The sequence below is a fragment of the Chiloscyllium plagiosum genome, unplaced genomic scaffold, assembly GCF_037043375.1.
Source record: "Chiloscyllium plagiosum isolate Xiang-an unplaced genomic scaffold, Cpla_swu_hap1 HiC_scaffold_15, whole genome shotgun sequence".
In the NCBI taxonomy this organism is placed as follows: domain Eukaryota; kingdom Metazoa; phylum Chordata; class Chondrichthyes; order Orectolobiformes; family Hemiscylliidae; genus Chiloscyllium; species Chiloscyllium plagiosum.
In genome coordinates this window covers 21424732-21438798 of record NW_028270153.1, presented here as the reverse complement: position 1 = coordinate 21438798, position 14067 = coordinate 21424732, and the positions used below count along the sequence as shown (strand labels likewise).

General features: G+C 38.2%; 1 protein-coding gene across 1 annotated transcript in view; it reads right to left on the bottom strand.

Annotated features, from left to right (window-relative positions):
- Positions 1-12695: 12695 nt before the first annotated feature.
- LOC122560219 (uncharacterized) overlaps positions 12696-14067 on the bottom strand; it is a 36354-nt gene continuing 34982 nt past the window's right edge. The window contains exon 6 of the mRNA XM_043710650.2: positions 12696-13634. Coding sequence (XP_043566585.1) covers positions 13516-13634 — 119 coding nt within the window. The 3' untranslated portion in view covers positions 12696-13515. The remainder of the gene's footprint in view (positions 13635-14067) is intronic.

Here is a 14067-nt window from a genome sequence, read left to right as displayed (position 1 = left end):
TAAACTATTCTTTTTGTGCAAGTCGTGCACTTTGTTTGTAACAGGCGGACTTGTTCAAACCAGGATATTTAGTCAGTCTGGAAACAGAACATGCTAGCTAACAACATCATCAAAAAAGTTAAAAAGATCTCTGTCCTGATTAAAAGTGTTTGGAATATCTACCTGCTGAATAGTTAAACTGCAAGAAAAGTATACGTCCCTCTGCAGAACTGGACCTATTACAGGTTAGTTGGCTACATTCAACAAAGAAGCTGGCTTGCCTTGGAGATTCTGGTCTCAACAAAGGAATTTTAACTGTGAAGTAACTTTTCAGATGCCAATAACCTTACTCTTTATATATTAGGAAGAATGAAGGGAGTCTAGCGACACAGTTTATATATATAGAACACCTGCCTCCACACCAGATGACTGCACATTATCTCAGTTCTCAACAGGATGGATGAATGCAATCAGATTCTAACCTTCAGAAAACTTGGTGCATGATCTGAACATAAATACATTGCAAAATCTTGTCACGTCCCAGATACAAAATGCATGATAGTTCATTGATCCCATTCTTCTATTGAGGAGCAATGTTGTTCTGCACATCTGACCTGTGCACTTTCCATGGCCCTATAACCAGGTTCTTAGTGAACAACTGAACAGGCGGCTAGATCTATACCGAGGGGGGTGAAAATGGGGGTTTGGGGGTGCATTTTATAGGCTCTTTCGTAGTTGATAGTGATGTTAAGTCTGAGACAGAGAGAAGCACATGTAGACAATAGTTTTTTTAATAACAAGGTAACAATAAGATTAGAAATAAAGAATCCCTACAGTGCAGCCATTTGGCCCATTGGGTCTGTACCAACTCTCCGAAGAACATCCCACGCAGACCCAGTTTCCCACCCTATCCCATATCCCCACATTTCCTAAGGTTAAGCCACTTAGCCTGCACACCTTTGGACTGTGAGAGGAAACCAAAACAGCTGGAGGAAACCCACTCAGACACAGGGAGAACATACAAACTCCATACAGTCACCTGAGGCTGAAAGCAAACCCAGGTCCCTGGCACTGTGAGGCAGCAATGCTAATCACTAAGACGCTGTGAGGTATCAACCTCATCTGTTGAATTAATGTATCCAACTGGATGTCAACCCAATCCAGGGGTTAAATCAACTTGTAGAATAAACATCTAGGATTAGAAAAAAAAGTAGAATGTGTAAGTAACAAGCATAAAGCTTTAGTCTGTCAATATTTGAGAAAGGAAAAAGTGGGTTACTGGGTTTATCAGAATATGTAACTGGAAGATAAACAAGACTGTCTGTGAAACTGAATTAAAGAAAGCTTTGTTAGTTCTGTCCTATAAATAGGCTGATTTATTTTCCAGTTGTGAGTTTTAATAAAGCGTATGCATTTTAAATGTCAACATTTTTTTCAGATGCTAATGTTTCTGTATGTTCTTGCTCAAGAAGGAGGATCTGTGTGAGTCCAGATATGCGGCTTATAGAACACCTGCCTCCGCACCAGATGGTCGCATATTTTACTTCAGTATTTTACCAGTTCTCATCTACCCTGCTGAGTCTAAGCAGATTCCAAACCTCAGAACTGTCAGTGCAGTATTGGGAAAAACCCTTCTAATTCAACCTGAAGTACCTAAGATTTGCTGGTTATCATTTTGAAAAGTGTTAATATGGTTTCAGTAGAGACCAGTCTTTATTTTATTTATTTTTAGAATCCAAATTCCAGGTATTTACATAAATGTAAAGCCACAAGATTTACAATGTAAAGCAATAACATTTTACTTCACAAAAGCCAAAGAGCATGGATACTAGTAACTACACTATCTTAAATAATCGATTACATTAAAATTATTAAGGATAGAGTGAACACAGTTACTTATTCTCTAAACTAAACTTCTTCACTCAATTTTCCCTCTGCACCCCCTAACGTACAACCCAAAATGCAAATAAGATTCTTATCCAAAATTGCAACATTAAATATTCGGTTTGAGTACTGTTTCAAAGATTTGTGTAAGGGCTGAGATTTGTTGGTTCTCTCCTTACTTTCAGCAATGCTGTCCAACAATCTCCAACAATCCCATGGGTGTAGACTCTCCATTCAACACAAGTGTCCCTCCAACATCTTAAGTGGAGATACCATGAGTCAGATCCATTGCCCTCAATGGAGCCCGGACATAAATTGAACAATTGGAAATATGGGTGATTTACTGGTGGTGGTTAATAGATGAAAGGGTGATATTGCAAGTGGAAAAGCTGTTCTGTTGTTGGCAATAGCGCTTTCACATGTAAAAGCAACTGTGAGTCAGACTCCTGATGAAGGGCTTATGCCCAAAATGTCAATTTTCCTGCTCCACGGATGCTGCCTGACCTGCTGTACTTTTCCAGCACAACACTCTCGACTCTGATGGCCAGTATCTGCAGCGTTCAATTTCCCCCTGTTGGTCAGACTTTCCAGGTACTGATATACTTTTGGTCTAGAGTCTTGAATCTAAAATTCTCTGACTGTCTTTTCATCTTTGCAATAAATACATATACAGGTGTGTGGTTAGTTCATGTGGCTGGATGGGTGGTTTACAAGGCAAAGATTGTGGATTCAATTTCTACACAGGTTGAGGTTACCACGAAGGACTCTCTATCTCAATCACTCCCCTTCCCTAAAACATGGTGACATTCAGATAAACATTACACCAGTTGCCTTTCTCGCTGACAAGAGAACAGCTCTATAGTCCACTGGGTCTATGGTGACTTTACCCTTTACAATTCTTTGCATTTCCTATCCAGTAAACATTAGCATTTCTGCTCCTTTGAGGAGAGCTTTATGTTGTTGTGGAGCATGTAGAGATATGTGATAAAGCAGAGGTTAGGGAAAGTTGGAGGCTGAGACAACAAACTATAATGGGGAATATGGAATTTGTTGAGATGTTTAGCAAATACTTTATATAATTAAAAGGTACACAAAAAAATCCAGAAGGATGAAAAGTCAAGGGACCAGCGAGAATAAGGAATTTAAAGGAATTATTATCAGTAAGTAAATAATATTGGGAAATTAATGGGACAAAAAAACCAACAAATCACCTGAACCTGCTGTCCTATATCTCAGAGCTACAAAGGAGTTGGACACATGGATAGTGGATGCATTGATTTAGATCTTTCAGAGTTCCCCATTTTCTGAAATAGTCCATGCAATATTGACAGGTACAAAACATTGTCTCTAACCAAACATAATCTAAATATGAAGGGAGGGCAGATATGGGAATCTGCTTAATAGTGAAGAACTTGGGTGTCCTTGTACTTGAATCACAGGAAATTTACATATAAATTTGGGAATCAATATTGGGAAAAGGCAGGAAAGTCGGGTTGACGATTATCAGATCAGTCACTCTGTCCATCAAGTCTCCTTTACCACAAAATGACATAGTAGTTGATCTGATAATCGTCAACCCGACTTTCCTGCCTTTTCCCAATATTGATTCCCAAATTTATATGTAAATTTCCTGTGATTCAAGTACAAGGACACCCAAGTTCTTCACTATTAAGCAGATTCCCATATCTGCCCTCCCTTCATATTTAGATTATGTTTGGTTAGAGACAATGTTTTGTACCTGTCAATATTGCATGGACTATTTCAGAAAATGGGGAACTCTGAAAGATCTAAATCAATGCATCCACTATCCATGTGTCCAACTCCTTTGTAGCTCTGAGATATAGGACAGCAGGTTCAGGTGATTTGTTGGTTTTTTTGTCCCATTAATTTCCCAATATTATTTACTTACTGATAATAATTCCTTTAAATTCCTTATTCTCGCTGGTCCCTTGACTTTTCATCCTTCTGGATTTTTTTGTGTACCTTTTAATTACTTCTAGTCCTAAGTCTTATGGTCTTAAGCACAGCAAGCAACGAGGAAAGTAAAAAGCATGTTAGCCTTTATTGCAAAACAATTGGAACATATGAGTGAAGAGGTATTTCTTCATAGGACTGTAGTGAAACAATATCTGGTTTATTATGTACAGTGGTGGCAGCGACATAGGGTGGTGTTGGGTATTGTTCATTGCAGACTGAATAGGCTGCACCAAAAGTCCCTATATTGAATATGTATCTGTCTTACATTCCATTCAGTAGCACAAATGTTAACCCATTTAATGTAAATATGTTAAAACCACCTTAAAGGGTAAAGGTCATACAAACACAGGAATGAGAAGTAATCTCGGTGAACTTAGAAATTCTAATGGGGTGGTTTGGCAGAATGGATACTGGAGGGAAGTTTCCCCTAGCTGTGGATTCTAGCGACCACAGTGTCAGAATAAAGGATCAGCAATTTGGAACTTCTTCAGTCAAATGTTTGGTGAACCTTTGAAATTCCCTCCACAAAAATATGTGGAAGCTCAGTCGCTGTAGAAATCCGAGGCAGAGAGGATGCTAATAGATACAGCAGAGAGGGGAGGCTAAGGTAGAACATCAGTTATGATCTCACTGAATGAGGCAGAAGATCTAAAGTTCCATTTGCTGATTCCTGCTCCTATTTCTTATTTTCTCAAACACTGTGTGGTGGCAATATTAAATCTTATTATCACCTGGTATCTAACAGGTCTAAAATGAAATGTTGGTAAATAACAGAAAGGCACAGGAAGTAGTTTATGTACTTTGTTGATACAGTCTACATTTTCACTTATTCACTTTGTTGCATGCATTGCTGTTTTTAATTATGATTCTTCCAAGAGGATTTGGGAGAAAAACAGCCGTCACTTTTCACATACTAAACATCTGCATCCTCACATTTAAATATTCAAGTTGCAGATGAATGGGCTGGGTCCATCTTCATGTATCTGTTGTACTTAATTCATGTCAAAGAAACTAAGCAACTAAAATGCTTCCAACCTGCATCATACTTCAAAGCAAAATTTGAAGTGATAAGTAAAAGGAATTTTCTTGCAATGTGACACCTTAATAAAAATGAATTGTATTTCAATTTTGATAAAATGTCAGATTTTAATCCCAATAAGAAACAATCTTGTTCCTACTCACTTCCTTTGGTCATGACATTTTAATAAATGTTTCACAAAAACAAACTGCTGAGTCAGACCAATATCCATGTCCTTTAACATTTCACTGCAGTAACACAAATGTTAACTCATTTAATGTAAATGTGTTGAAACAGCCTGAAAGTATAAAGGTAAACACATTAATTGCTTACACCCAAATACTGCATTCAACAACTTCCAGAAAAGATACAATTGGATTTATATAATGCACGTCAAAACCACAAGATCTCTCAATGTGCTTTACAGTCAAGGAAGTACTTTCAAAGTGTACATAGCAACCAACATGAAAATGACAAAATAATCTGTTCTTTTGAGATGTTCATGGGGGATAACTCCACTCCTCCTTCAAAATAATGCCTTGGGATTTTCTCCACTCATGTAAGACGGCAGATGGTTTAACATCTGATCTGAAAGACAGCATCTCCAACAGTACAACACTCCCTTGGTTCTCTACTGGAATGTCAGCCTTGGCTTTTGCATTCAAACTTTGATCTGGGACTTAAACCCAGACCATAGAACTGAGCTATGGTTGATGCTTGGTTCACTTGTTCTAAAACATGTGCAAAATAATATTTATCTTGAAAAAGCCAGTATTTTGCACATCATTTTTAATTCAAAAAGTAAATGATATACTCATTAAAGAGTTTGATAGTTTCCCTGCAATAAAAACAATGCTCATTAAATCTGTGACTCACCATTGATTGTATATATTTTACTGCTGTAAGAACTCCTGCAATGATGTCATGGGACTGAGATGATTGCAGGCTCAAAGGGCAGAATGGCCTACTCCTGCACCTATTGTCTTTTGTCTACAACTTAGTTGACCTTCCTTTGTGCCTGGAATGACTCCAATCAGCAGAGGTCTTCCTTCCATTCCTAGTGAGTCCAGATTTGCTAGGGCTCCTTGTTGCCTTGATCTCAGGGCAGTCACTCTAACCTCCCCTCTTTTGTTTAGTTTTTTTGCCTATGTTTGGAATAGGCAGTAATAGGGTCAGGAACTGAGTGACCCTGGTAAAGCCCAAGTTAAATGGGAAAGAACCCTCCCACCAGCTTGCTGATGCTCGAGTGAAGACCGATGGACAGTAATTAGCAGGGCTGGACTTTTCATTTTTGTTTTCTAGACAAGGCAGATCCAGACAATTTTCCAAATCGTTGGGGAGATATTAAATGCTATAATAGAACAGCTGGTTCAGGAGAGCAAGCCTTCAGTACTATTGCTGAAATATTTTCAGGGGCCATAGATTTTGCAGCATCCAGTGCTTTTGGCCTTTTCTTGACATCATTTGAAGTGAATCAAAAAGGCTGAAAACTAGCATCTGTGATAATGGGACCCTCTGGAGTAGGTCATGAATGATTAGCCAGAAGGTGTAATCAACAAGAGGTATTGTTGTGAGACACAGTGTACATAGGGATAATGATGCTGGTGTCCAGTACACTGACAGTAAAGTAGGATTCCATTATTTGATTCATCTGTGGATCAGTTCTTTTAAGAGTCAATGTAATGTGTTTGCTGTAACTATTTCTGATGCTTAGGTGGTCTCTCAAGTTTTATGCTTTATATTTTCATAGTAGTTTGATACTAGGCCATTTCAGATTCAATCACATTGCTAGGCGTCTGGAGTCACAGGAATGCTGGGCCTGGCAAATTCCTTTCTCTAAAGGGCCATCAACAATGTTTCATGGTCTTCATTTTCTTTTAAGATACAGTTCACTTAATTCAAAATTTGTCATCTGCCAGGGTGGGATGCATACCCACATTCAGAGAACTAGCATCAGTCTCTGGTTTACTAGTCTAGTGAAAATACCCTCTCACCAACACACCCCAACAGTTGAGAAAAAATGAAAGCAGGTTAGAAAATTTACCCTCTTACCCTTGAGTATTGCATAACAGTTCTCTAATCCTGTAAAACCAGTATCACAGTGTTGGCAGTCATGATGTTCCATCAGTCGAATAGGAAGCCTGCTGCTTCGTTGCTATGGAGTACTACTGGTTACCTTGGATACAGCTATCCAGAGAACCACAGAAACAACCTTTCACCGTTGCAAATTGTGGAAAATAAAATGCCAATTTTATTACGTTATTGAATTTATATCATTATGATAAGACATGTATGATACAGTGTTAAAGACTTTTTTTTTAAACCTGCTCATTATATAGCTATGTTACAAAATTCAAATGTGATGTCTTTGTTCATGATCAGGTCACTTATACCATATTTAATGTATTAATCAATAATTCTAAGTGAGTTAAAAGCACACAAATGTAAAAAGCAAAACAAAACTTCAGGACAAAATTTGACTTTCTTCATAAAATGATTAACTCTCCAGACCAAGCTCATACAAAATGAAAAGATGACAATTTAAGTCTCTGCCAAAGTTGATTCAGATGAAACAGATCCTGTAACGCATTGCGAGATGGTTTAAATCATCTCTCCAGGGGGAAGAAGAAAGGAATAAGATTATAGTGGAACACTTGAATTTGAAATCCATGGTTATTGCTGCCAAGCAACCACCTGCACAGTTTCCCTCAAAGCACTGCTCCTTTCATTTTCGTCATCGCCACTTAAGTGACAACTAAGATGTGTACTGACAGTTCTCAGCTGGACCGCTGGATGGAGTGCTTTGCAATTATTAGAAAGCCAGCTAATTAGCAAGCTAATATGAATGTTTACTTAATGAGAGTATTTGCTTCGGGACAGATTTATTCTTCAAATATCCCAATGCATACATCATAAGGGTCCTTGGATGGAAGGATTAATTTTCACTGTGGTATTCTGTTTTTACCTTTTTAATATAATTGCCGCAGATAATCATCTTTCTATCATCTCTGGTTTAATGTCTTTGTTGTCAAGATGCAATGCCTTCTATTTTGTTGCCACCCAGGCTTATTGTAACCAGCTACTAAGTGGCAAATGAGACCATCTGCGAATAATTCTTCTCTTTAATATAACCTCACTTTGCAGAGTGATGCCATTTTGTTCTGGTTGCCTTTTCATTCTAATTCATCTCAAGTTGAAAATATTGCATTTTCATCTCTCTAATCATGCCTTAAAGCCAGCCCTGGCTATTGTATTACAAATTTCATAACAATTGATAATGTAAAGCCTGAATTTCTAGTTAACAGCTGAAACAATGACATATGGAGATTTCATCGATTAAAACATTTACTGTGACAAATAACTAAAAAGCAACTTACAAGTCTATTACAGATGACATTTAAGAATCAAACCCAGTAGCTCAGCAATTCTTTATTTTTGTGGTTAAAACGTATAATTAAACTCATAGCTTAAACTACAGATTCCCCATTTAACTTTTAGCATGCCCAAAAATTTCCTGCTAGAGTTTTACATAACATTACCTATTAATTGGGTACTTCATTCTCCAATGACCTGTTTAAAATTATTCTCAGTTCCCAAAGGTTTGCTTGCTTATTCATTTCATAGTCAGGTAACTTCTGATCTCAAAACTAAACTTTCACTAAAAGGATTACCCTTGAGGCTTTCCCTCTAATCTAAGTGAGGTAAATCTTCCAAATGCCTTTAAATCTCCATGAACCTTGTTCCTTCAACCTGAGTGTAAACTTCCATCCAGCTGGATAAACAATGGAGTCAACATTTTCTCTGATTCACATGCTAAAATGGCTTCCTCCATCTTTTGCTTTTTGTCTCTCGGATAGCTATAGATCAGCACAAAACAACTTTTGCCTGCCTGTGACAGTTTCATTGATTTGTAGGGAAGTCTGTAACCTGATCTCAGAGTGGCTTCCTCTGTCCATTTCCCCATGGCAATGTGTGAGACTGGAATCCCTTCAAATGGAATATGAAAGACTCCAAAGCACAAATGCACAGAGGTGGACTATGTAGTAAGGGGTTAAATTCAGATAAGTGAAAGGCAATGCCTCAATAAGAGAAATTCTAACATTTTCTCAGGGAAAGACTGAGCAAATGGTAAGGCCCTAGGGAGTGTTGCTGAACAAAGAGACCTTGGAGTGCAGGTTCATAGCTCCTTGAAAGTGGAGTCGCAGATTGAGAGGATAGTAAAGAAGGCATTTGGTATGCTTTCCTTTATTGGTCAGAGCATTGAGCCTAGGAGTTGAAAGGTCATGTTACAGCTGTACAGGACACTGGTTAGGTCACTTTTAGAATACTGTGTGCAATTCTGGTCTCCCTCCTATTGGAAGAATGTTGTGAAACTTGAAAGGGTACAGACAAGATTTACAAGGATGTTACCAGAGTTGGAGGGCTTGAGATATAGGGAGAGGCTGAATAGGCTGGGGTTGTTTTCCTGGGATTGTCAGAGGCTGAGGGGTGACCTTATAGAAGTTTATAAAATCATGAGGGGCATCGATAGGATAAATAGACAAGGTCTCTTCCTCGGGTGGAAGAGTCCAAAATTAAATGGCATAGGTTTAAGGTGAGAGGGGAAATATTTAAAAGGGACCTGAGGGGCAATCTTTTCATGCAAAGGGTGGTGCGTGTATGGAATACAACACTTAAAAGGCAACTGGATGGGTACATGATTAGGAAGGGATTAGAGGGATATGGAACAATTAATGATTTGGATGTGAGGGTAAGAGGTATAGTTAGTAAGTTTGCAGATGACACTAAAATTGAAGGTGTAGTGGACAGTGAAGAAGGTTACTTCGGATTACAATGGGATCTTGATCAGATGGGCCAATGGGGTATAGAGTGGCATTTGGGAAAGCAAATCTTAGCAGGACTTTATTTTACACTTAATGGTAAGGTCCTAGGCAGTGTTGCTGAACAAAGAGATCTTGGAGTGCAGGTTCATAGCTCCTTGAAAGTAGAGTCACGGATCGATAGGATAGTGAAGAAGGTGTTTGGTATGCTTTCCTGTATTGATCAGAGTATTGAGTACAGGAGTTGGGAAGTCATATTGCGGCTGTAGGGAACATTGGTTAGGCCACTTTTGGAACATTGCATGCAATTCTGGTCTCCTTCCGATCGGAGAGATGTTGTGAAACTTGAAAAGGTTCAGAAATGATTTCCAAGGATGTTGCCAGGATTAGAAGATTTGAGCTATAGGGAGAGACTGAATAGGCTGAGGCTGTTTTCCCTGGATGTCGAAGGCTGAGGGGTGACCTTATTGACGCTTATAAAGTCATGAGGAGCATGGATAGGATAAATAGACATAAATGGATAGGATAAATAGGATGGGTGAATCCAAAACTAGAGGGCATAGGTTTAGGGTGAGAGGGGAAAGGTATAAAAGAGACCTAAGGGGCAACTTTTTCATGCAGATAGTGATACGTGTGTGGAATGGGCTACCAGAGGAAGTGGTGGAGGCTAGTACAATTGCAACACTTAAAAGGCATCTGGATGGGTATATGAATAGGAAGGGTTTAGAGGGATATGGACTGGGTGCTGGCAGGTAGTGCTAGATTAGATTGGGATATCTGATTGGCATGGATGAGTTGGACCGAAGGGTCTGTATCCATGCTGCACATCTCTATGACTCAGACTCTAAATGGGATCAGATTTATTTAGGATATCTGGTCGGCATGGACGAGTTAGACCAAAGGTCTGTTTCTATGCTGTACATCTCCATGACACTCTGGCTATTGTTACTATGATGCGTTCTCATTGGGAAGGCCAATGGATCATTCAAACATTTGTCCAATTTGGAGCCAAGTGCTGTTGCCATGTCAGCTCCAGATAGCAGGAGAGATATTTAGACCATTGTGAACAGATTATGATGCCTGACCTGGGTCTTCCATGGAAGAGAGCTGGATTGTTTCACTGATTATATTCTTTTGATTCGGAGTGAAATACTCTAAGTAGCATTAGTTATCAGACATCCTGAACAACATGAAAATGTTTGATGTGGTCGTTTAATATGAATCACCGCAAAAGAAGATAAAGTTAGGTCAAAATGCAGGCAAAAGAAGGATTAGAATTGGTCAGCCTTACTCAGGCAGAACTGACCAGCCATACTGGGGATTGTAAGTGTCCTAGCCAAATCACAGTGACCTTGGTTGGGAGGTCTGCAGTTGGAAGGATTTTCATAAATTATCAATTTAACTCACAGACCTACAGTTCTCACTTGAAGGACCAAGTCCATGGAGGTTATCAGACAAAGCTGAGGGGTATTGGAGCTGAGAAGTTAATGTAATTTGAGGATACCAACCAAATCCAGGAGGTTTGCATCTGAATTGAGTAAAGTCTGGGGAAGAAATATAAGGTTTTTCCTATGGTTTTTCAGTCAATTTTTTTAAATAAGTCGGGGTGACAGTGTGTGCTTTGGATGGGAGGTGAAGTTAATAGCAGAGGATGTTCAATCAGACAAACCGATTGAGGTTTAGACCAGCTTAGGCATTTTGTATCAGAGCATCAGGAGGTTTATTTCAATAAATGACTAGTTTCTGATTGTAACAAATCCCATATTTGTGCAAATTAGTTGTTTATAAGCTATTGTAAGGGGGAATGGGACCACTTAAAAATGTGAAACACATTAGCCTTGCATTGGGGTAAAATTGCTAATTAGATCTCTGGGACCAACTCCACTTCATCTTAGAAGTAAATTAACTATTTAGGAAGATAGGAACGTAGGAACAGGAGTAATCTATTCAGTCCCGGAGCCTGTTCCACCATTCAATGAGATCATGGCTGACCTGTGGCCTAACATCATATACCTGCCTTTGGCTGATATCCCTTCATACGTTTGCTTAACAAAAATTCACCTACCTCAGATTTACAATACAGATATTTACTGTCCTCAAAAATAATACTTTTTTGGAACTTTGGGAGATTCAAAGTCAACTCATGGTCTATTCAGAGGTAACTGCCATTGTTTATAAGCTGTCATTTGTTTCCTTTCACCTTTCTTTCAGTAAAACAACCCAAGCCTCCCTTTGATCTCTAACAATCAAACAAGCCAGGAATATAGTCAGGCCAACTTCAAAACAGGTCACATGACTACTTGTATTTACCTTAAATTTAAACAGTGTCTCTAAAAATAATAATCTTATGAACATAATAGTTATAACATTTGTGCTGCTTCAACTCTTCTTTCTACACACTCCACATCCTTGTGTAGAAAATGTCATTTTGATCACTTAAAAATGGTTGGCAGTGAAGTGAAACGCCCAAGTAACAAATCAGAGGATTGCCCTTCTTAAATTTGGTCTCACTGCTTGGAGTGGTTCCTATAGATCTGATGGCATCATTGTGTGTGTCTGTTTGTCAGAATCACTGTCTCCAGCAGAAAAAAGGAAATAAATAAACACTAAGTGATGCAAGTGTGAGCAATGCTACGAACATTAATTCAACTACTTCATATTATTGTGTGAAGGAAATCTTAACTATGTCTGACACTTCATTTCTTTAAAGGAATTCTATAGATGATGCATCTAACTTAAGGAAGCGTATACCTTGTCCTAAAACTCAGAATCCCTGGCTCTCTCAGGGTCAGCCTGTTTTAAGAAGAAATCAGGTGATGCAGTGTGATTTCACAAAACTCTAAAAGTGTCACTCAAGTACCAAGGGTAAATTTATGACTACAATATTACCATTGTAGCAAACTAAATATGATAAACGCACCTTAAAATAAAGTCCTTTCTCTTTAATTATTTATGAATAATCTCCCATAAACTTAAATATCTCTTTTAAAACATAAATATTTTCTACCTTCCTTTATTACCAGCCTCTATTAGTTCATTTTTCAACTTAATGAAAGTGAAAATATTGAAGAGTTTTCTGGTCACCACTGACTCTTATAGATCAATTATGATTTGTGCTTTATGGAGCAATCTGGCCGCTAGATAAGGCCACTGATTGAGCAGGTATATCAAAACAACTTCTTAATCTGGGACATTCTAGGCTGTGAAAAGAAACTTGCAAGTTGGCACTTATACCCAAGTTCAAATTAAACTTTTGCATTTAAAGAATTTAAAGGTTTTTCATTTTGTCATGTGCCAGCTAAAAACCAAATTCATGCTGGCCCTATAGCTTCCATATTTGTTTGGCCTAGATTCCGGCTCAGACAATTCTCAAGGCGTTGGCCAGACAGATGCTGGAGAAGACACTTAACAACAGACCCAATTCTATGTTTAGTACTGGGATAATTTTTGTTGTGAACACTTTAGATTCAAGTTTGTTTGAGTGCTGTAAATAATGGCAGTAGAATTTCCATTTCCACTCACATGTACAAATGAGGTGGACGAGCCCAGTAAAGAAGTGAAATGTTAGGTTAACCATTAAATCTAATGATTCCATCTCAATGCTCCACAAATACAGAAACCAGGCAATCCATCCCTTTAAGTCAAATACAAAAATCTAGATTAATATAGTTAAATAGTTTTTGATCATTTACTTAAAATCTCATATCTTCCTTTAAAGATTATTATTTCAGTAAAAAAAATCAATTTTGCAAAAAATACAGTGGTGGAAAGTTGCAAAGTCCTTTCAATTATAAAAGTTAAAGCGATACCATCTTTTTTTTCTGGTATTCAGTCAGTTTATTTTGGTTGGTAACCAGCTTGCAGTAGCTTCCGTTGGGCATCATAAACCTCAGGGAAGATTTCTTGCTCCACTTGAAAACCCTTCTTTGGGTAATCTCGAATTCGTTCCAGAACAGCTGAAGAGAAACGTATTAACAAACTTAAAGTTGAACTATAATGCTGTTCTAATGTATAGCTAAAGTAGATATAGCATTAAGATGAAGCAATTCTGCCTCTTCCATGACAAACAATTCCAGAATGTTTTTCAAAAAGAAGCAAGGAATTAACTCAATGCTTTACCAACATTCTCCCCTTAACCTGTAGAAACAAAAGCAGGTGAATGAATCATTATTGTTTGCAGAATCTTGCTGCGCACAAATTAGTCATCATGTCTACCCACATGCCAGTAGGTAATTAACTGGATGCTAAATGCTTTAAGCACCTCCTGAAAGCTGAGATAAAACATCTTTCCTTAATTTGTCACTTAAATAGGACTTAACAATTCCCATCTAAGCTCAACCAGATATTTTTCTGTCACTCACTGGCTCAGTCTGTTTATACCTTCTTCTT